At 39.2% G+C, this 22,508-nt stretch overlaps 1 gene segment (V, D, J or C); it reads left to right on the top strand.

The window, feature by feature from the left end:
• The first annotated feature begins 14,103 nt into the window (after positions 1-14,103).
• On the top strand, positions 14,104-21,908 carry LOC135232598 (T cell receptor alpha variable 8-2-like). The segment is given in 2 exon segments: positions 14,104-20,377; positions 20,492-21,908. Coding segments are annotated over 2 exon segments (321 nt in total).
• Positions 21,909-22,508: the final 600 nt, after the last annotated feature.

Genomic DNA, 22,508 nt, shown 5'->3' on the forward strand with positions numbered 1-22,508 from the left:
TATTCATTGCCTGGCTTTTGTATGCATGCGAGGAGATTGAAAACACCATGGCTTGGGTCAGGCACACCCTAGTCCTTAAAATGACAGCTTAGCTTTATAACATTTTAAAAAGGTCTTTGCAGCAATTTGCCCAATGCAACGTGACCTTGGATTTCTTGACAGCTACTTCCATGGGCATTGATTGTGGGTCCGAGCAAAATGAAGTCCTTTACAACTTCAGTGTTTTCTCTGCGTATCTTGATACTGCTTATTGGTCCAGTTGTGAGGATTTTTGTTTTCTTTATGTTGAGGTGTAGTCCATACTGAAGGCTTTAGCCACTGATCTTCATCAGTAACTGCTTCAAGAGCTCTTCAGTTCCAGCAAGCAAAGTTGTGTCATCTGCATATTGCAGTTTGTTAATGAGTCTTCCTCCAATCCTGATGTCCCGTCCTTCATAGAGTCCAGTTTCTCAGACTATTTGCTCAGCACACGATTGAGCAAGGATGGTGAAAGGATACAACCCTGACACACACCTGTCTTGACATTAAACCACACACTATCCTCTTGTTCTGTTTGAACAGCTGCTTCTTGGCCTATGTACAGGTTACTCATAAGCAAAATTAATTTTCTGGAATATCTAATGTTTGAAGGTTATCCATAATTTGTTAAGATCCACACAGTCAAATATCTTTGCATAGTCCATAAAACATAGATAAGCATCTTTCTGGTATCCTCTACTTTCAGCCATGATCCTTCCGACATCAGCAATGATATCCCTTGTTCCATGTACTCTTCTGAATCTAGCTTGAATTATTGGCAGTTCCCTGTCGATGTACTGCTGCAACTGATTTGAATGATCTTCAGCAAAATTTTACTTGTGAGTGATATTAATGATATCATTTGATAATTTCTAAATTCTGTTGGATCACCGTCCTTTGCAACGAATTTCTTCCAGTTGGTTAGCCAGGGAGCTGTCTTCCAAATTTCTTCATGTAGATGAGTGAGCACCTCCACTGCTGCATCTGTTTGCTGAAACATCTCAATTGGCTTTCCATCAGTTCCTGGAGACTTGTTTTTTGCCAGTGCCTTTTTTTTTTTCAGGGCAGCTTGGACTTCTTCATTCAGTACCATTGGTTCTTGATCATATGCTAGGTCCTGAAATGGTTGAAAGTCGACCAATTCTTTTTGGTACCATGCCTCTGTATATTCCTACAATCTTCTTTAGATGCTTCCTGCATTGTTTAATATTTTCCCCGTAGAATCCTTCAATACTGCAACTTGAGGCTTGAATATTTTCTTTAGCTCTTTCAACTCGAGAAGTGCTGAACCTGTTCTTTCTTTTTGGTTTTCTAACTCCAGGCCTGTGCACATTTTGTCATAATACTTTACTTTGTCTTCTGGAGCCCGTCTTTGTTCAGCTCTTTTATGTCATCATCTCTTCTTTTGCTTTAGCTTCTCTATGTTCAAGAGCATGTTTCAGAGTCTCTTCTGACATCCGTTTTGGTCTTTTCTTTCTTTCCTGTCTTTTTAGTGACCTCTTGCTTTCTTCATGTATGATGTCCTTGGTGTCATTCCACAGCTGGTCTGGCCTTCGGTCGTTAGTGTTGAATGGGTCAAATTTATTCTTGAGATGGTCTCTAAATTCAGGTGGGATATACTCAAGTTTGTACTCTGGCTCTCGTAGACTTGCTGTCATTGTCCTCACCTTCAACTTCAACTTGCATATGAGCAACCCATGGTCTGTTCCACAGTCGACCCCTGGCCTTGTTCTGACTGATGGTATTGAGCTTTTGCATTGTCTCTTTCCACAGATGTAGTTGATTCAATTCCTATGTATTCCATCTGGTGAGGTCCATGGGTATAGTCGCCATTTATGTTGTTGAAGAAAGTTTATTTGAAATGAGGAAGTCATTGACCTTGCAAAATTCTACCATGTGCTCTCTGGCGTCATTTCTATCACCGAGGCCATATTTTCTAATACTGATCCTTCTTCTTTGTTTCCAACTTTCTCGTTCCAATCACTAGTAATTATCAGTGCATCTTGATTGCACGTTTGATCAATTTCAGAGGGCGAAGTTGATAAAAATCTTCAATTTCTTCACCTTTGGCCTTAGTCACTGGTGTGTAAGTTTGAATAATAGTCATTTTGATTTGTTTCATTATAGATGTATAGATGTTATCCTAACACTGATGGTGTTGCATTCAGGATAGGTCTTGAAATGTTCTTTTTTTTTTATTAACTTTTATTGAGCTTCAAGTGAACGTTTACCAATCAAGTCAGACTGTCACATATAAGTTTATATACACCTTACTCCGTACTCCCACTTACTCTCCCCCTAATGAGTCAGCCCTTCCAGTCTCTCCTTTCGTGAAAATTTTGCCAGCTTCCAACTCACTCTATCCTCCCATCCCCCCTCCAGACAGGTGATGCCAACACAGTCTCAAGTGTCCATCTGATATAATTAGCTCACTTTTCATCAGCATCTCTCTCCTACCCACTGTCCAGTCCCTTCCATGTCTGATGAGTTGTCTTCGGGAATGGTTCCTGTCCTGGGCCTACAGAAGGTTTGGGAACCATGACCCCTGGGATTCCTTTAGTCTCAGTCAGACCATTAAGTCTGGTCTTTTTATGAGAATTTGTGGTCTGCATCCCACTGATCTCCTGCTCCCTCAGGGGTTCTCTGTGGTGCTCATCGATTGTGGCCGGGCACCAACTAGTTCTTCTGGTCTCAGGATGATGTAGGTCTCTGGTTCATGTGGCCCTTTCTGTCTCTTGGGCTCTTAGTTATCGTGTGACCTTGATGTTCTTCATTCTCCTTTGCTCCAGGTGGGTTGAGACCAATTGATGCATCTTAGATGGCCGCTTGTTAGCATTTAAGACCCCAGACACCACACTTCAAAGTGGGATGGAGAATGTTTTCATAATAGAATTATTTTGCCAATTGACTTAGAAGTCCCCTTAAACCATGGTCTCCAAACTCCCGCCCTTGCTCCGCTGACCTTTGAAGCATTCAGGTTATCCCGGAAACTTCTTTGCTTTTGGTCCAGTCCAGTTGAGCTGACCTTCCATGTATTGAGTATTGTCCTTCCCTTCACCTAAAGTAGTTCTTATCTACTAACTAATCAGTAAAAAAAAAATCCTCTCCTACCCTCCATCCCTCCCCCCCTCATAACCACAAAAGTAAGTGTTCTTCTCAGTTTATACTATTTCTCAAGATCTTATAATAGTGGTCTTATACAATATTTGTCCTTTTGCCTCTGACTAATTTCACTCAGTGTAATGCCTTCCAGGTTCCTCCATGTTACGAAATGTTTCACAGATTCGTCACTGTTCTTTATCCATGCGTAGTATTCCATTGTGTGAATATACCACAATTTATTTTACCATTCATCCGTTGATGGACACCTTGGTTGCTTCCAGCTTTTTGCTATTGTAAACAGAGCGGCAATAAACATGGGTGTGCATATATCTGTTTGTGTGAAGGCTCTTATTTCTCTAGGGTATATTCTGAGGAGTGGGATTTCTGGGTTGTATAGTAGTTCTATTTCTAGCTTTTTAAGGAAGCGCCAAATTGATTTCCAAAGTGGTTGTACCATTTTACATTTCCACCAGCAGTGTATAAGAATTCCAATCTCTCCGCAGCCTCTATACATTTATCATTTTGTGTTTTTTGGATTAATGCCAGCCTTGTTGGAGTGAGATGGAATCTCATCGTAGTTTTAATTTGCATTTCTCTAATGGCTAATGACCGAGAGCATTTTCTCATGTATCTGTTAGCTGCCTGAATATCTTCTTTAGTGAAATGTGTGTTCATATCTTTTGCCCACTTCTTGATTGGGTTGTTTGTCTTTGTGTGGTTGAGTTTTAACAGAATCATATAGATTTTAGAGATCAGGTGCTAGTCGGAGATGTCATAGCTGAAAATTCTTTCCCAATCTGTAGGTGGTCTTTTTACTCTTTTGGTGAAGTGTTTAGATGAGCATAGGTGTTTGATTTTTAGGAGCTCCCAGTTATCTGGTTTCTCTTCATCATTTTTGGTAATGTTTTGTATTCTGGTTATGCCTTGTATTAGGGCTCCTAGGGTTGTCCCTATTTTTTCTTCCATGATCTTTATCGTTTTAGTCTTTATGTTTAGGTCTTGGATCCATTTGGAGTTAGTTTTTGTGCATGGTGTGAGGTATGGGTCCTGTTTCATTTTTTTGCAAATGGATATCCAGTTATGCCAGCACCATTTGTTAAAAGGACTATCTTTTCCCCAATTAACTGACACTGGGCCTTTGTCAAATATCAGCTGCTCATATGTGGATGGATTTATATCTGGGTACTCAATTCTGTTCCACTGGTCTATGTGTCTGTTGTTGTACCAGTACCAGGCTGTTTTGACTACTGTGGCTGTATAATAGGTTCTGAAATCAGGTAGAGTGAGGCCTCCCACTTTCTTCTTCTTTTTTAGTAATGCTTTGCTTATCCGAGGCTTCTTTCCCTTCCATATGAAGTTGGTGATTTGTTTCTCTATCCCCTTAAAATATGACATTGGAATTTGAATCGGAAGTGCATTGTATGTATAGATGGCTTTTGGTAGACTAGACATTTTTACTATGTTAAGTCTTCCTATCCATGAGCAAGGTATGTTTTTCCACTTAAGTATGTCCTTTTGAATTTCTTGTAGTAGAGCTTTGTAGTTTTCTTTGTATAGGTCTTTTACATCTTTGGTAAGATTTATTCCTAAGTATTTTATCTTCTTGGGGGCTACTGTGAATGGTATTGATTTGGTTATTTCCTCTTCGATGTTCTTTTTGTTGATGTAGAGGAATCCAAGTGATTTTTATATGTTTATCTTATAACCTGAGACTCTGCCAAACTCTTCTACTAGTTTGAGTAGTTTTCTGGAGGATTGCTTAGGGTTTTCTGTGTAGAAGATCATGTCATCTGCAAATAGAGATAATTTTACTTGCTCTTTGCCAATCCGGATGCCCTTTATTTCTTTTTCTAGCCTAATTGCTCTGGCTAGGACTTCTAGCACAATGTTGAAGAGGAGCGGTGATAAAGGGCATCCTTGTCTGGTTCCCGTTCTCCAGGGAAATGCTTTCAGGCTCTGTCCATTTAGAGTGATGTTGGCTGTTGGCTTTGTATAAAAAAAAAAAAAAACTAGTGCCTTGTTGGCTTTGTATGCCCTTTATTATGTTTAGGAGTTTTCCTTCAATTCCTATTTTGGTGGGAGTTTTTATCATAAATGGGTGTTGGACTTTGTCAAATGCCTTTTCTGCATCAATTGATAAGATCATGTGGTTTTTGTCTTTTGTTTTATTTATATGGTGGATTACATTAATGGTTTTTCTAATATTAAACCAGCCTTGCATACCTGGTATAAATCCCACTTGGTCGTGGTGAATTATTTTTTTTGATATGTTGTTGAATTCTATTGGCTAGAATTTTGTTGAGGATTTTTGCATCTATGTTCATGAGGGATATAGGTCTGTAATTTTCTTTTTTTGTAATGTCTTTACCTGGTTTTGGTATCAGGGAGATGGTGGCTTCATAGAATGAGTTGGGTAGTATTCTGTCATTTTCTATGCTTTGAAATACCTTTAGTCGTAGTGTTGTTATCTCTTTTCTGAAAGTTTGGTAGAACTCTGCAGTATAGCCATCCGGGCCAGGGCTTTTTTTTGTTGGGAGTTTTTTGATTACCGTTTCAATCTTCTTTTTTTGTTATGGGTCTATTTAGTTGTTCTACTTCTGATTGTGTTAGTTTAGATATGTTGTGTTTTTCCAGGAATTCATCCATTTCTTCTAGGTTTGCAAATCTGTTAGAGTACAGTTTTTCGTAATAATCTGATATGGTTCTCTTAATTTCAGTTGGGTCTGTTGTGATGTGGCCCTTCTCGTTTCTTATTCGGGTTATTTGTTTTCTTTCCTGTATTTCTTTAGTCAGTCTAGCCAATGGTTTATCAATTTTGTTCATGTTTTCAAAGAACCAGCTTTTGGCTTTGTTAATTCTCTCAATTATTTTTCTGTTCTCTAATTCATTTAGTTCAGCTCTAATTTTTATTATTTGTTTTCTTCTGGTGCCTGATGGATTCTTTTGTTGCTCACTTTCTATTTGTTCAAGTTGTAGGGACAATTCTCTGGTTTTGGCTCTTTCTTCTTTTTGTATGTGTGCATTTATCGATAGAAATTGGCTTCTGAGCACTGCTTTTGCTGTGTCCCAGAGGTTTTGATAGGAAGTATTTTTATTCTCGTTGCATTGTATGAATTTCCTTATTCCCTCCTTGATGTCTTCTATAACCCAGTCTTTTTTCAGGAGGGTATCGTTCAGTTTCCAAGTATTTGATTTCTTCTCCCTAGTTTTTCTGTTATTGATTTTTACTTTTATTGCCTTGTGTTCTGAGAAGATGCTTTGTAATATTTTTATGTTTCGGATTCTGCAAAGGTTTGTTTTATGACCTAATATGTGGTCTTTTCTAGAGAATGTTCCATGTGCACTAGAAAAAAAAGTATACTTTGCAGCAGTTGGGTGGAGAGTTCGGTATAAGTCAATGAGGTCAAGTTGGTTGATTGTTGTAATTAGGTCTTCTGTGTCTCTATTGAGCTTCTTACTGGATGTCCTGTCCTTCTCCGAAAGTGGTGTGTTGAAGTCTCCTACTATAATTGTGGAGGTGTCTATCTCACTTTTCAGTTCTGTTAAAATTTGATTTATATATCTTGCAACCCTGTCATTGGGTGCATAAATGTTTAATATGGTTATATCTTCCTGGTCAATTGTCCCTTTTAACATTATGTAGTGTTCTTCTTTATCCTTTGTGGTGGATTTAAGTTTAAAGTCTATTTTGTCAGAAATTAATATTGCTACTCCTCTTCTTTTTTGCTTATTGTTTTCTTGATATATTTTTTTCCATCCTTTGAGTTTTAGTTTGTTTGTGTCTCTAAGTCTAAGGTGTGTCTCTTGTAGGCAGCATGTAGACAGATCGTGTTTCTTTATCCAGTCCAAGACTCTCTGTCTCTTTATTGGTGCATTTAATCCATTTACATTCAGCGTAATTATAGATAAGTAACTGTTTAGTGTTGTCATTTTGATGCCTTTTTATGTGTGTTGTTGACCATTTCATTTTTCCACTTACTTTTTTGTGCTGAGACGTTTTTCTTTGTAAATTATGAGATCCTCATTTTCATAGTATTTGACTTTATGTTTGTTGAGTCGTTACGTTTTTATTGGCTTTTATCCTGAGTTATGGAGTTGTTATACCTCTTTGTGGTTACCTTAATATTTACCCCTATTTTTCTAAGTAAAAACCTAACTTGTTTTGTCCTATATCGCCTAGTATCACTCCCCATATGGCAGTTCTATGCCACCTGTATTTAGTCCCTCTTTTTGATTATTGTGATCTTTTACATATTGACTTCAGTGATTCCCTGTTTTGAGCATTTTTTTTAATTAATCTTAATTTGTTTTTGTGATTTCCCTATCTGAGTTGATATCAGGATGTTCTGTTCTGTGACCTTGTGTTGTGCTGGTATCTGATATTATTGGTTTTCTGACCAAACAATTTCCTTTAGTATTTCTTGTAGCTTTGGTTTGGTTTTTGCAAGTTCTCTAAGCTTGTGTTTGTCTGTAAATATCTTAATTTTGCCTTCATATTTGAGAGAGAGTTTTGCTGGATATATGATCCTTGGCTGGCAGTTTTTCTCCTTCAGTGCTCTGTATATGTCATCCCAGTGCCTTCTTGCCTGCATGGTTTCTGCTGAGTAGTCTGAACTTATTCTTATTGATTCTCCCTTGAAGGAGACCTTTCTTTTCTCCCTGGCTGCTTTTAAAATTTTCTGTTTATCTTTGGTTTTGGCAAGTTTGATGAGAGTATGTCTTGGTGTTTTTCTTTTTGGATCGATCTTAAATGGGGTTCGATGAGCATCTTGGATAGATACGCTTTTGTCTTTCATGATGTCAGGGAAGTTTTCTGTCAGCAGATCTTCAACTATTTTCTCTGTGTTTTCTGTCCTCCCTCCCTGTTCTGGGACTCCAATCACATGCAAGTTATCCTTCTTGATAGAGTCCCACATGATTCTTAGGGTTTCTTCATTTTTTTTAGTTCGTTTATCTGATTTTTTCTCAGCTATGTAAAAAAAAAAAAAAATTTTTTTTTTTTTTATGTTGGTGTTAATTCCCTGGTCCTTCAGATTTCCCACTCTGCATTCTAATGGCTCGAATCTGCTCCTCTGACTTGCTATTGCATTGTCTAATTCTGTATTTTATTGTTAATCTTTTGGATTTCTACATGCTGTCTCTCTATGCATTCTTGCAAGTTATTAATTTTTCCACTATGTTCGTGAATAATCTTTTTGAGTTCTTCAACAGTTTTATCAGTGTGTACCTTGGCATTTTCTGCAGTTTGCCTTATTTCAATTCTGAGGTCATCTCTGATGTCTTGAAGCATTCTGTCAATTAGTTTTTTATATTCTGTATCAGATAATTCCAGATTGTATCTTCATTTGGGAAAGATTTTGATTCTTTTGTTTGGGGGGTTGTAGAAGCTGTCATGGTCTGCTTCTTTATGTGGTTGGATATCGACTGCTGTCTCAGAGCCATCACTAAGATATAAAAAAGATATAGTACTGGTTTATTCTATAATTGCTCACTGAGTCTTATCTTGTTTTGTTTTCTTTCTATATACATGGATGGGCTACTAGATTGTGCTGTCTTGTTTGTTGTAGCCCTTGACTTACTTATGACCTATTACCAGCTGGTTTGGGCTGTTGCCAGATATATATGCCTGAGTCTTCACTATTCTTGAGTAGAATCTGATTTTGGGTCATCAAGTGTGTGCTGCACCCTAACATCTATCCACCTCGAGAAGTAGTGGTGATAGTTGTGTGCACCAGATTCTATTAGAAGCTGGGGTTCACACTCCCGGGGGGCAGGATGCTGACAGGCTCCCCCCAAGTGTCAGTGAGGTAGGTGTGTCTCTATTCCTAAAGCACCTTGGTGGGAGGGCTCTGCAGCTGTACCTTAGGCTCCCAATGCAAGTACCTCTACTGATTGTTAGTTGTCACCCTCCTTAGACACCTAAGGCAAGAGGCTAGGTGGTCTAGCGGGAGCTTCAGCCCTCAGTTCCCTGTTGTGGGTCAGTTAGGGCTCTGTTGAATAAGCAGAGATATCAGCCCTGGGAAACTTGTTTTTCCAGAAAATCTGCTAAAAAAAAAAATGCAGTCAGATCCCTATCAGAACTGCCTTTGGATTATAACCGCCAGCTTGTTCCCTGTAAGGATGAAAGTCCGAGATTTGGATCATATATGCTTGGCTGTAGCTGGTTCTGTGTTTTTAGTCCAATTAGGGATGGATTTTTGGTCCCTGGGTTTTTTGTGGTTCCTTCTCTCAGGCCGGAAGAATGGGTTAGGAAAAGACCAAAAAAAAAAAAAAAAAGGGAAAAGCAAAGCCGCAGAGCCAGAGCTGTTCTCCGTCTGGCTCAGGGAATTCCAATGTTAATGAAGCCGCCTGGGAAGTGTGGGGGAGGGTTCAGAGAAACAGGAGAGCAGCACCCCGGATATAGCCAAAGTTGCTTATCTTGCTTGGAATGACTATTTTATCTGAGATTCCCGAGGGGCATGTCGCCTATGTGTGCTGGCTATGTGGAGATTGCCCCCAAGGGTCTGGTCCGCTGAAGCCGCCGTCAGATCCTCCGCTGCCAATCCAAAGCCCAGCGTCAAGGTTCCCTGGCTGGGACGCTGCACTCCCGGCTCCAAAACCAGTCACTGCCTCCCGGGGACTTCTCCCACAAGCCGCGTGGCCACACTGCCCATGCGGACCAGCCGGGACCCCTCCCAGGGTCATTTCAGGGGGGTAGGGCTGTGCCCCTTGTTTGCGCCATCACAAGATTTTGTGTTCAGCTCCCCAGGGCCCAGACCTAATCCCGGAGCCAAGGTTACCTGACTGGGACGCTGGCTCCAGGCTCTGAAAACAGTCGCTGCTTCCCCGTATTTGGTCGTTCTCTGTCTCTGTCATTCAGGTCAACTCTTTAAATCTGTGTTTGTTTTTCAGGGTTCCTAGATTGTCATGTATGTGATCGATTCACTTGTTTTTCCAAGTCTTTGTTGCAAGAGGTATCCGAGGTAGCGTCTATCTAGTCTGCCATCTTGGCCCCCCTCCCTCTTCTTTTTTTTTGTTTATGGGTCTATTTAGTTGTTCTACCTCTGTTTGTGTTTATTTAGGTAGGTAGTGTGTTTCTAGGAATTCATCCATTTCTTCTAAATTTTCAAATTTGTTTGAGTATAGTTTTTCATAGTAATCTGATATGATTCTTTTAATTTCAGTTGGGTCTATTGTAATATCTCCCATCTCATTTCTTATTCAGGTTATTTGTTTCCTCTCCTGTTTTTCTTTTGTCAGTTTGGGCAATGGCTTATCAATTTTGTTGAGTTTTTCAAAAAAAACAGTTTTTGCTCTTGTTAATTCTTTCAATTGTTTTTCTGTTTTCTATTTCATGTAGTTCAGCTCTAATTTTTATTATTTGTTTTCTTCTGGTGCCTGTGGGTTTCTTTTGTTGCTCTCTTTCTGTTTGTTCAAGTTGTAGGGATAGTTCTTTGATTTTGGCCCTTTTTTCTTTCTGGATGTGTGCATTTATTGATATAAATTGACCTCTGAGCACCACTTTTGGTGTGTCCCAAAGGTTCTGATAGGAAGTGTTTTCATTCTCATTGGATTCTCTGAATTTCTTTATTCCATCCTTAATATCATTCATAATCCAGTCTTTTTTGAGCAGGGTATTGTTCAGTTTCCAAGTGTTTGATTTCTTTTCCCTGCTTTTTCTGTTATTGATTTCCACTTTTATGGCCTTACGGTCAGAGAAGATGCTTTGTAATATTTCAATGTTTTGGGTTCTGCTAAGGCTCACTTTATGACCTCAGATGTGGTCTATTCTAGAGAATGTTCCGTGTGCACTAGAAAAGAAAGCGTAGTTGGTTGCTGTTGGGTGGAGTGTTCTGTATATGTCTATGAGGTCAAGTTGTTTGATTATGGCATTAAGATCTTCCGAGTCTTTATTGAGTTTCTTTCTGGATGTCCTGTCCTTCACCAAAAGTGGTGTGTTGAAGTTTCCTGCTATTATTGTGGAGCTGTCTATCTCACTTTTCGATGCTGATAGAGTTCGTTTTATGTATGTGCAGCCCTGTCATTGGGTGCATCAATATTTAATATGGTTATATCTTCTTGGTGTATTGTCCCTTTAATCATTATATAGTGTCCTTCCCTATCCTTTCTGATGGATTTAACTTTAAAGTCTATTTTGTCAGAAATTAATATTGCCACTCCCGCTCTTTTTTGATTGTTGTTTGCTTCATATCTTCTTTCCATCCTTTGAGTTTTAGTTTGTTTGTGTCTCTAAGTCTAAGATGTGTCTCTTGTAGGCAACATATAGACGGATCTTGTTTTTTAATCCATTCTGCCACTCTCTGTCTCTTTATTGGTGCATTTAGTCCTTTTATATTCAGGGTAATTATGGATAGGTATGAATTTAGTGCTATCGTTTTGATGTCTTTTTTTGTGTGTTGACAGCTTCTTTTTCCCACTTGATTTTATGTGCTGGGTAGATTTTTTTTTGTATCTTGTCCTTTCCTTATATTTGTTGTTGATTTTGTTTCTCCTGAGCCTGTATTTTTCCCTTGTATTTTATTTTGATGAGTAGGATAGTTTGTCTCCTTTGTGGTTACCTTATTATTTACCCATATTTTTATTTCTTTGTATCACCGTATCTTCCTCTCCATATGGAAGGAGTATGATGACATTTCTTAATCCCGCTTTATTATTTCAAAGTTGTCTTCTTTTATATAATAACATCGCCGTTACCCTGTGTTGGGATTTTTTTTTTTTTAATCTTGCTTTTTTTTTTTTTTTTGTTTTCCCTGTCTGGGTTGACTTCTGGTTGCTCTGCCCAGTGTTCTAGTCCTGGGTCTATATATGATATTATTGATTTTCTAACCAAAGAACTTCCTTTAATATTTCTTGTAGTTTTGGTTTGGTTTTTACAAATTCCCTCAACTTGTGTTTATCCAGAAATGTCTTAATTTCACCTTCATGTTTAAGAGACGGTTTTGATGGATATATGATTCTCGGCAGGAAATTTTTTCCTTCAATTTTTTAAATATGCCATCTCATTCCCTTCTTGCCTACATGGTTTCTGCCAAGAAGGCCGAGCTTATTTTTATTGGCTCTCACTTGTAGGTGACTTTTCTTTTATCCCTTGTTGCTCTTATAATTGTCTGTTTATCTTTGAATTTGGCAAGCTCGATTATAATATGTCTTGGTGACTTTCTTTTAAGATCTACCTTAAGTGGAGTTCAATGAGCATCTTGGATAGATATCTTCTTATCTTTCATGATATCGGGGAAGTTTTCAGCCAATAAATCCTCAACAATTTTCTCTGTGTTTCCTGTTATCCCTCCCTGTTCTGTTATTCCAATCACTCATAGGTTATTTCTCTTGATAAAGTCCCACATGATTCTTAAGGTTTCTTCACTTGTTTTAATTTTTTATCAGATTTTTCTTCAAATATATTAGTGCCAAGTGATTTATCTTCAAGTTTAGAAATTCTAGCTTCTACTTGCTCAATTCTGCTCTTCTAACCTTCTACTGAGTTATCTACTTCTGTAATTTTATTGTTAATCTTCTGAATTTCTGATTGGTGTCTGTCTATGGATTTTTTCCAGCTTATTAAACTTTTCATTATGTTCCTGAATAATCTTTCTGATTTCTTCAGTTGCTTTATCTTTGTGTTCGTTGGCTCGTTCTGCATATTGCCTCATTTCCTTCCTGGTGTCTTGAAGTGTTCTGTATATTAAAATTTTGTATTCTGCATCTGGTATTTCCAGGAACTCACTTTCATCTAGACTATCCCTGGATTCTTTGTTTTGAGAGCCCGTTGAGGTGATCATGATCTGTTTCTTTATATGACTTGATATTGGCTGTTGTCTCCAAGCCATCTATAAGTTAGTGTATTAGTTTACGCTTGCTTACTGTGTCATAGCTGCTTGCTTTGTTTTGTTTTGGTATACCCCTAGTGAGCTAGGTTGATTATTTTCACCTTTGGAGCTCTGGTGTCCTGTTCCCAGCTGGCTAGAGCTGTTATCAGGTATATCAGTCTAGGAGTCCATTCAGTTTTCTTGTATGAATTCAGCTCAGGTTTCCAGGTAGCTGATATCAAGTGTGTGGTACAGGCTCTGTCCTACAGTCTTAGAGGAGCAGAGGTGATTGGTGTATATACCCGTATCTGGTTGTAGCAGGGGGTTATGCTCTGAACAAGGCAGGGGGAAGAGAATCAGACCCCAAGTTTCTCTGAGGAAAACACGCCTCAGTTCCCTAGAGCGTCCTGGTGGGTGGGCTCTGCAGAGGGATGATGGGCACCCAAAGTTTTTGTTGTAAGGACTGGGAGGTACCACTTATCCCTGGACCCCTGACACGGGTGGCTGGGTGACCCAAGTGGAGCCACCAGCCCTTAGGTCCCTGTTGTGGGAAGGTGAGGACCTTGTTTAGTAGGCAAAGCAGTGTCGAATGTGAAACACCCACCACTCTACTGCACCACTGAAATGGTTGGAGTTTGCAAACAAGGGCCTATTCTCCCAAAATAGGCCCACACAGGTCCCTGCAGAAGGGAAAGGTGCTAAAGTTCCATGGACGGTTTATGCCTGGACAGGAGCCACTTTTGTCCTGAGCTCCCTCAGTTAATGGAGCCAGCAAATTATCTTTTCCCCCAGTTGCAAATTTATTCCTTCCCCAAGGCTGGGAGGATGGCTGCAGGTGCTCACCAGGCCTAGGGATTCAGCCGCTGAAGCCAGTTTGGGTGTAGGGGGGCAGACGAGGTGAAAATATACGCAAGCACTTAGCTTTTGCCGAGAGTGCCCTTCTCCTCAGGTTTCGGAGGTGTGAGTGGGCTGTGTGGCTGGCTGCTTCTCCCTGAGGAAACTGTGGCCAAACGCTACTACCAGCCCACTGCCGCCGCTGCCGCTCCGGGAATGGTCCCTGAGGGCTCCCTGTGATTTAGGTCTGGCAACGCCTCTCCGCTTCTGAATGGTCTCTTCCTTCCCCTGCCCCTCAGTTCATTGTCTAAGCTTGCCTTTGATGCTCAGGGCTCCCAGATTGTCACTAATATACTCGTTTCACTTGTTTTTTCGGGTCTTCGTTGTAAAGAGGGCTCAACGGCAGCGTCTTTCTATTCTGCCATCTTGGCTCTGCCTCTTGACAATTTTTTTTAAATTGATTAATATGATCATCTGATTCTTTTTGGCCAAGAGAATGGCGCCATTGCCCAAAGTTGAGGAGGTGAGGCCATCTCTTATATATACCAACTTATATATTTTTTCCTTTTTAGTAAAATCTCTGTGAAAAATATGTATTGCTTGCATATCACTTGGAGGAATGTATGATGATCAAAATCAAGTTGTTCCAACTCAAAAGTAGGAGAATGGAGTGGGGCAATAAACCTCACAGTGTCAATTCTAATTGTTTATATGCATTTTCGAAAACCTGGGCCAGGAGAATGGAGCGACTTGGGGCCAAGGGGTTGGAGTCACCACTCATGTGGACCAGGAGAATGAGCTACCCAAAGCCAAAGGAGTAGGATTGCCCTCCCACTGGGTCTGGAAGGTGGGGCCTCCACCCAGTGCCCGGAGTCTTCTGTCTAGGTTCTGGAGAGTGTGGCCAATGCCCAGAGTTGGAGGTGGAGCCGTTGCTCAGATGTACCTGGAAGACAGGATTATTTTTCAGTTAAGCCTTGAGATCTAATGAAATTTGCTGTGCTCGGTTTTGGACTTGCTTGATACCCATGACCCCTCTTTTCCCTCTAATTTCTTCCATTTGGAATGGAAATGTCTACTCTGTCTGTTCCACTCGTATTCTAGATTTCACAGGTCCACTGAAGGAAAAGAATTTTTGCCCCAGGGGATGTAACACAACCAGAGTCTCACCCATCCTTAATTTAGATGATCTAGAAGATGAGGTTTTGGATTTGGTGCTGGAATGGGTTAAGATTTTAGAGGATGATATGAATGGTAAATGTGTTTTGCACATAAGAATGACATTAACTTGGGGGTCCAAAGGGTGGAATGATACGTGTTAAATTGTGTCCCCCCATCTAGCTTAAAAAGCGTAACAGAGTTTATAAAGAAAATATTCTATATTCTACCTTGGTGAGTAGCCTCTGGGGTCTTCAAAGCCTGTGAGTGGCCATCTAAGATATTCTACTGGTCTCACCCCTTCAGGAGAATGAAGAAAACTAAAGACACAAGGGAAAGATTAGTCCAAAGGACTAATGGACCACAACTACCACGATCTTCACCAGACTGAGTGCAGCACAAATGGGTGCTGCCTGGCTACCACCACCAAGTGCCTGACAGGATCACAATAGAGGGTCCTGGACAGAGATGGAGAAAAATGTAGAACCAAATTCTAATTCACAAAGAAAGACCAGACTTACTGGCCTGTCAGAAACTGGAGAAATCCCAAGACTATGGCCTCCGGACACCTTTTTGGCTCAGTAATGAAGCCACTCCTGAGGTTCGCCCTTCAGTCAAAGACTACAGGCCCAAAAAACAAGAGTAAAAGGGCACATCAGCCCAGGGGCAAGGACTAGAAGCAGAAGAGGACAGGAAAACTGGTAATAGGCAACCCAAGATTGAGAAGGGAGAGCTTTGACATGTTGTGGGTTGTTAATCAATGTCATAAAACAATACATGTACTAACCACTTAATGAGAAGGTAGTTTGTTCTGTAAATTTTTATCTAAAGAAAAAAAAAATTTTTTTTAAATCATGTCCCCCCAAAATATGTGTTCAAAGCCTAACCCCTACACCTGTGAATGTAGTATAATGTAATGACTTTACTTCTAACCTTCCATAATATAATCTAACATGATATAATCATTTTCCATAATGCAATCTAATACAATGTAATTAACTGAACTGTCGAGGTCATACCAGTGTAGGGTAGATCCTAAATCTTATCACTTCTGAATTATATAAAGAGGAGCATAGATACACACACACACACACACAGAGGAAGACAGGCGCCATGTGAGGATCATCTAAAAATTAAGGAATGAAAGAACATCCACGACTACCTATAGGAAGGAATTGGCATGACTGAGACACTGATTTGGACTTTGAACCTCCAGAACTGTGAGAAAATAAATTTCTGTTTTTAAAAGTCACCTACTTGGGGTATTTCTGTTACAGCAACACCAGGAAACCAAGGCACAGGATATTCAGATTATCTATTTCATATTGGGGGAACGGTTGTAGTTTGTGTTTTTCAAGGAATTAGTCCTTTTTAACTAAGTTGTTGAATTTTAGTGTGTAGAGCTGTTCGAAGTATTCCCTTATTATCCTTTTTGATGTCTGCATATTGATACCTACATTTTTGATACCTGATATTGGTAATATGAGTCGTTTTTCTTTGTCTGTCTTGCTAGAAGTTTGCCAATTTTAAACAAAGTCCTTTTAAAGAAACAGCTCTTTTGTTTTATTGATTACTTCTGTTATTTTTCTGTTTTGATTTTACTGATTTTTGCTTTTGTTTTTACTATTTCCCTTTTAATTCTTTCTTTGGGTTTATTTTTCTCTTCTTTTCCTAGGTTCTTTGGTGGAAGCTTACATTACTGGGTTGAGACTTTTCCTCTTTTCTAATGTATGTATTTAGTGCTACACATTTTCCTCTCAGTGCTATTCTAGATGTGGCCTGCAAATTTTGATGTGTTGTATTTTCAGTTCCATTCAGTTCAATGTATGTTTTCATTTCCTTGGAGATTTATTTTGTCCTTGGAGTATTTAGAAATGTGTTGTTTAGATTTCAAGTGTTGGAGGATTTTCCTGCTATGTTTTCTTAGTGTTTCTATTTTGATTTCACTGTGGTCAGAAAACACTCTCTTTATGATTTCAAGTCTTCTAAATTAAATTTGTTAAGGTTGGTTTTATAACCCAGAATATGGTCTCTTTTGTTATATGTTCTGTGAGCACTTGAAAAGAACTTGTGTTCTGCTGTTATTGAGTGGAGTATTCTATAAATGTCAGTTGGATTCTGTCAGTTGATAGATTTTTTTTTTTCCCACTGAATTCCTATAGGTTATCAACATTTTCTAGAATTCCACTTCAGTTTATTTCTAGTGTTTGGAATGTATCTGTTTGTGTAGCTTTTTTAGCTGTTGTTCTAGGATTTATGTTATATACACATAACTTAGCACAGTCTACTGGAGTTATTCCACCAGTTTAAATGATGCGTAGAAACATTATTTCCCTTTGAACCCACTTGTCCTTCCTGAATTATAATTTTCTGTAATATTTTCTCTACGGACATTTAGAACCTCATCAGTGTTACAATTCTTGCTTAATCTGTCAAATATAATTTAGAAAACTCAAGAAGAAAATGAAAGCTGACAGTATTTACTATATCTTTTTTTGCTTACTGCATTCTTCCTTTCTGATGTTCCCAGGCTCCTTCTTGCTATGTATGCTTTCTGTATGCTCTCAAATCACATCTGACTCTTTAATGTTCTTAAAACACAAGCGTGTAAGTTATTATTATTTGTACTTCTGTAATGTTTTTTATACTGTTAGGATGTTTTTATAATGCTTTTAAACACCTTTCTATAAATCACTTATAATGTAAAGTTCTAAATAGAGAACTTAGAATTAGAAACATATATATTTCTGTAATGCTCTTTAACCAGTAAATATGTCATTAGAAAGTTGCTCTAACCTTCAAAATAAGATAATGAAAGTACGTGAAGTAGGTGGTAAATAAGTTTCTGAAATTAGGCTGTATACATTCACTCTGGGATATCAGAATGTAACATTAACCAAATCTCTATAAGTTAGCAAAACATGAATGTGTCACTGTCCTAGTCATGTAGTGTTACTATAACAGAAATACCACAAGTGGATGGCTTTAATAAAGAGAAGTTTATTCCTTCACAGTCCAGTAGGCTAGAAGTCTGAATCAGGGTTCCTGCTCCAGGGGTAGACTTTCTCTCTGTCAGCTCTGGAAGAAGGTCCTTGTCATCAGTTTTCCCTTGGTCTGGGAGCATCTCAGCACAGGAATCTCAAGTCTACAGGAAGCACTCTGCTCCTGGCGCTGCTTTCTTGGTGGTATAAGCTCCCCATGTCTTTCTACTTGCTTCTCTCTTTTTACATCTCTAAAGAGATAGGCTTAAGACACTATCTGGTCTTGTAGATCTCATCAATATAACTGCCACTAGTGCATCTCATTACATCATAGTGATAGGATTACAACACATAGGGAAATCATATCAGATGGGAAAAAGGTAGACAATTACACAATACTGGGAATCATAACTTAACCAAGCTGACACTTATTATGGGGGGACACAGCTCAATCCATGACAGTCACTAAATAATTCTGATAATATTTAATTAGCCAATTTAGCCTCAAAACATGTAGTAAACAAGAACATAAATATGTCATACAACAATTCCCTATTGGGCAATAAAACAATATAAATGAATAAAACATAAATATGTCCTACAATGCTCTTCACTGACAATAAAACATACCAATTAGAGTTGAATATGACAGCACACAAGGTACATAAATCTGTGGAGATTTGGAGAAGACAGAAGCAAAAGTTCTCTCTGACTCTCCAACTGAAGACTGAGAAGCCTGCTGAGATGCTGCTGGTCACAACTGACCTCAGACCCTAACCTCCTCTGAGTTGGAGGGCTGGTCAAGCCTCCTCCCTGAGACCACTTGTTAAAGGTAAAAGCCTGAAGTCTAAAGATTTGGTCTCTAACATGTAAACTAACATTGTAATTGTTAATTCTGATTCCCCAATGCTAAATGCATGTCTTGAGGTCTTACCTGTATGCCTTGATGTGACTGCCTTGCAATAAATAAGTGAGCTTATGCATGACAAAACTGAACAACACTTTACTCTTAAGATAAAAATCTCCAGGACACTTCTTTTATAATTTCTTTTCTGTTTAGAGAACTTTCTTTAGACATTATTTTAGGTTAGATTTGCTGGCTATAAATTCTAGTTTTCACTCATCTGAGAATTATTGATTTCACCTACCTTCTGTAGGAAATTTTGCTATGTAGAGTTGAGCCCATTCACTGTACTTTTGAGTTTAAATAAAAATTAAAAAATAAAAATAAATACAGCTTCGTTATTCTAATGTATTTTCATCTCAGTGCTGTTCTAGGTATGTCCCGCAAATTTTGATGTTGTATTTTCATTTCCATTCAGTTCCTCTTTATATCTTCAGATTCTTTACTTACACTTTCTATTTTCCTTTTTTAATTTGCTTCAAACATGTTTATAATTGCTCATTGAAGCATATTTTGATGGCTGCTTTAAAATCATTGTCAGATAATTCTAACATCTTTGTCATCTTGCTTTTGGAGTCTGTTGATTGTCTTCTCATCATTCAAGTTGCGATTTTCTGGTTCTTGGTGTGATGTATGTTATGAGACTGTGCATCTTGCTTAACTTTTTGTTTTAGGTGTTTTTTCCTGAAAGGAGAAGACGTGGTGCTGCCAACTTACTGCCAGGTGGGTAGAAACCCAGGTTCTCCATTCAGCCTTAGTTGACACTGGAGGGGTGAACTTCTTACTACTGTTGCCGGAGAAAGGGTATTGAAGTTCTGTCTCCCCACATGGCCTTCCCTGACACTGTGGTAGGGGTGGCCTTGCTACTACTGAATGATGATGACTGTAACTAGGCATCCTCTGACATCACCCTGGGTACAGGGCAATGGGCACCTCATTACTCCTGGTAGTGGTGGAAGCCCAGGCTCCCCACAAGGTTTCCACTGATCCTCCGTTGTAGGGAAGTTCATTACCAGCTGATGAAGTGGGAGAGCTCATGACCAGCTGCTGCTGATGATGATGAAAAATTACAGTTTTTCTGGATTTTATGATTTTTGAGTTATTTGTTTTTAAAAATGTGTAATTTGTTTTGATTTTATTTCTCATTCCAAAACATTATTGTCTTTTTTGCACATTTTTTAATTCATAATCATGTGTGTTTTTTTTTTTAAAAGATCTCATTTTATAAGTTTCAAGGCCTAGAAAACCTAATTTCTCCTAAGTACATGATCCTGATTCTTTGAAATTCAACCCTAGAAAGGCAAGAAGGAGGTGGGAGACGGTTTGCAAAATTTCTGAATTTCTCCTTAGCTCTCTATTTGGCCCCTGGAGGGCAATGTTGCATACATTGGAAATGGCTTTTCTATAAAGGGTCAGGATAGCCTCATAAAAGCCTTCTTTCCCCACAGCTTAAGGAGGTGCCCCGACTGAGCATTTGATATTTGTTTGCGAGGAATCTCACAGAAGGGGGCTGCTTTCTCACTGCTTGGCCATGACCTTGGTGCTCATCTTGATGCTTGGGGTTCTCCTGTCCCCAAGTGAGTATCATTCCATTTTACCCCTTGCCCACAAATGGACCACTGCTCTGGTTTGACTGTGAATAGAGGCTGTTTGTCTTATCTGAATTCACTGACACATCGTTGATGTTGCAGGAGGAACTGGAGCCCAGGCGGTGACCCAGGCTGACATCCATGTCCCTGTCTCTGAAGGAGCCCCTCTGATGCTGAGGTGCAACTACTCATCTTCTGTTCCACCGACTCTCTTTTGGTACGTCCGATCCCCTAACGAAGACCTCCAAGTTCTCCTGAAGTACACGTCAGGAAACATGCTTGTGTCAGGCATCAAAGATTTCGAGGCTGAATTTAGGAAGATGGAAAACTCCTTTCACCTGAGGAAGCCATCAGATCATTGGAGAGACTCGGCTTAGTACTTCTGTACTCTGAGTGACAGAGTGGCTGGGGCTGCAGGGTGAACTGAACACAAACTACCTGAGGCATTGTAGCTTAAAAGACTCAGGGTCTCAGCATGTTCTGTGAAGGCAAATAGTTCAGAGGAAGCAGAATCTGGGGAAGTGTTTAGTTTCTTTGAATATCTTGGATTTATTTGCTGTTTTGCAAAAGGAGGACTCAGAAGTTATCTGAGGTACAGCGTTAGTATCCTAGAGGTCAAGATTCTAGAAGGCAGGTGACTATAGGATTTTCACTTGCTTCTGTGTTATTTGAGACAATGATGAAGTGAGATGCACTGAGGCTATTATGTCAGTTGAGATAAAGCAAACCAGTTCTGACACATGGCTGCCCCGTGTGTGCCAGAGCAGAACTGTGCTCCATAGAGTTATCAATGCCTGACTTTTTGGAAGTAGTTCTGCAGGCCTTTCTTCTGAGGTGTCTCTGGGTGGACTAAAACCTCCAACCTTTCAGTTAGTAGCTCAGCACATTAACTGTTGTCACTACCCAGGGTTTCAGGAATCCTCATTTTCCATCTCTTTTATCTCGAAATCCATCTACAGAGAATTATTATTATTCACTGGGCTTGGGGCAAGAGTACAAACTAAAATTATTTTCATATAGATTTTCAAGGAGTTATTTTTTAAATTCATTTAAAATATCTATTAAGACTAAAAAAGCAAGATAGGAATAATTAATAATGAACTATTTCAATAAAGCTTATTTAAATAAGGCTCAATTTTTATTTAAATATCTTAAAACTTAATTGAACTGTAGGTATTTTTTGCAAAAAGAGAACTATTCAGTTTTAGTTTCCATGACACTGTAATTGCTAAAGAATCAATGTCACTGTGTATTGCAGGTTCAGCAGAGAATAAATATATACAATTTGAAGAGTAATGTTGCTTGATATACAAAGTGTTTCAGCTATCGTGAGCAACTGCTGTGCACACTGTGCTGAGTTGTGGGTGCCCTTCTGAACCACAGATGAGTACATAAAAGAGGCAAGAAAATGGATCGTCAGCACTCCTGGAACCTGGACCCTATTATGCAGGAATCTGTTGCATTCGAGCCATCTGAGGAAAAGATTGACCTAGTTCATGAATTTGTCTTTTCCGTAAGTATTTTTGCCCCTGAAATCCCCCCAGGTTCCAAATCAGAATCTTCCTCCTATCTCAGCAGCAGCACAACCAAAATTTTTTGATATTCAAATTCAGTTTCAAGACAAGGGTCAAGGTATGTGAAGGAGCATTTTCCTCAAAGCTGAGAAGTGTTGGTCGCAAAAATGGTTGTTTCAGGATATGGATTATGCCTGAACCTGAGAGACGGAGACATCCTTATATTCTTCAACATTTATGTGTCTGTGTGTGTGTGTAATTGGGTGGCCCTGTAAGATATGGGGGTCAGGGCAAGGACCCTTTTATCTGTGTCTGAGGATGGTTTTGTCTACTTGTTTGCTGATCTTCTCTGTCTCTTATATTAAAAATAGTCACTTTTCAAAGATCGCCCATCCCTACTTTTCGCTACCTTATACGACACAGTAGAACTGCCCTATAGGGTTTCCAAAGAGTGGCTGGTGGATTTGAACTGCCGACCTTTGGGTTAACAGCTGAGCTCTCACTAGTAGGGCTCCTGTCACTTCCATAGAAGGCATACATATCACTTCCTTCATTGACCAGTCTCCTGTAATATAAGCTTGAAGTAGTTGTTATTGTCTGGCTCA

Source organism: Loxodonta africana, chromosome 10 (genome assembly GCF_030014295.1).
Source record: "Loxodonta africana isolate mLoxAfr1 chromosome 10, mLoxAfr1.hap2, whole genome shotgun sequence".
In the NCBI taxonomy this organism is placed as follows: domain Eukaryota; kingdom Metazoa; phylum Chordata; class Mammalia; order Proboscidea; family Elephantidae; genus Loxodonta; species Loxodonta africana.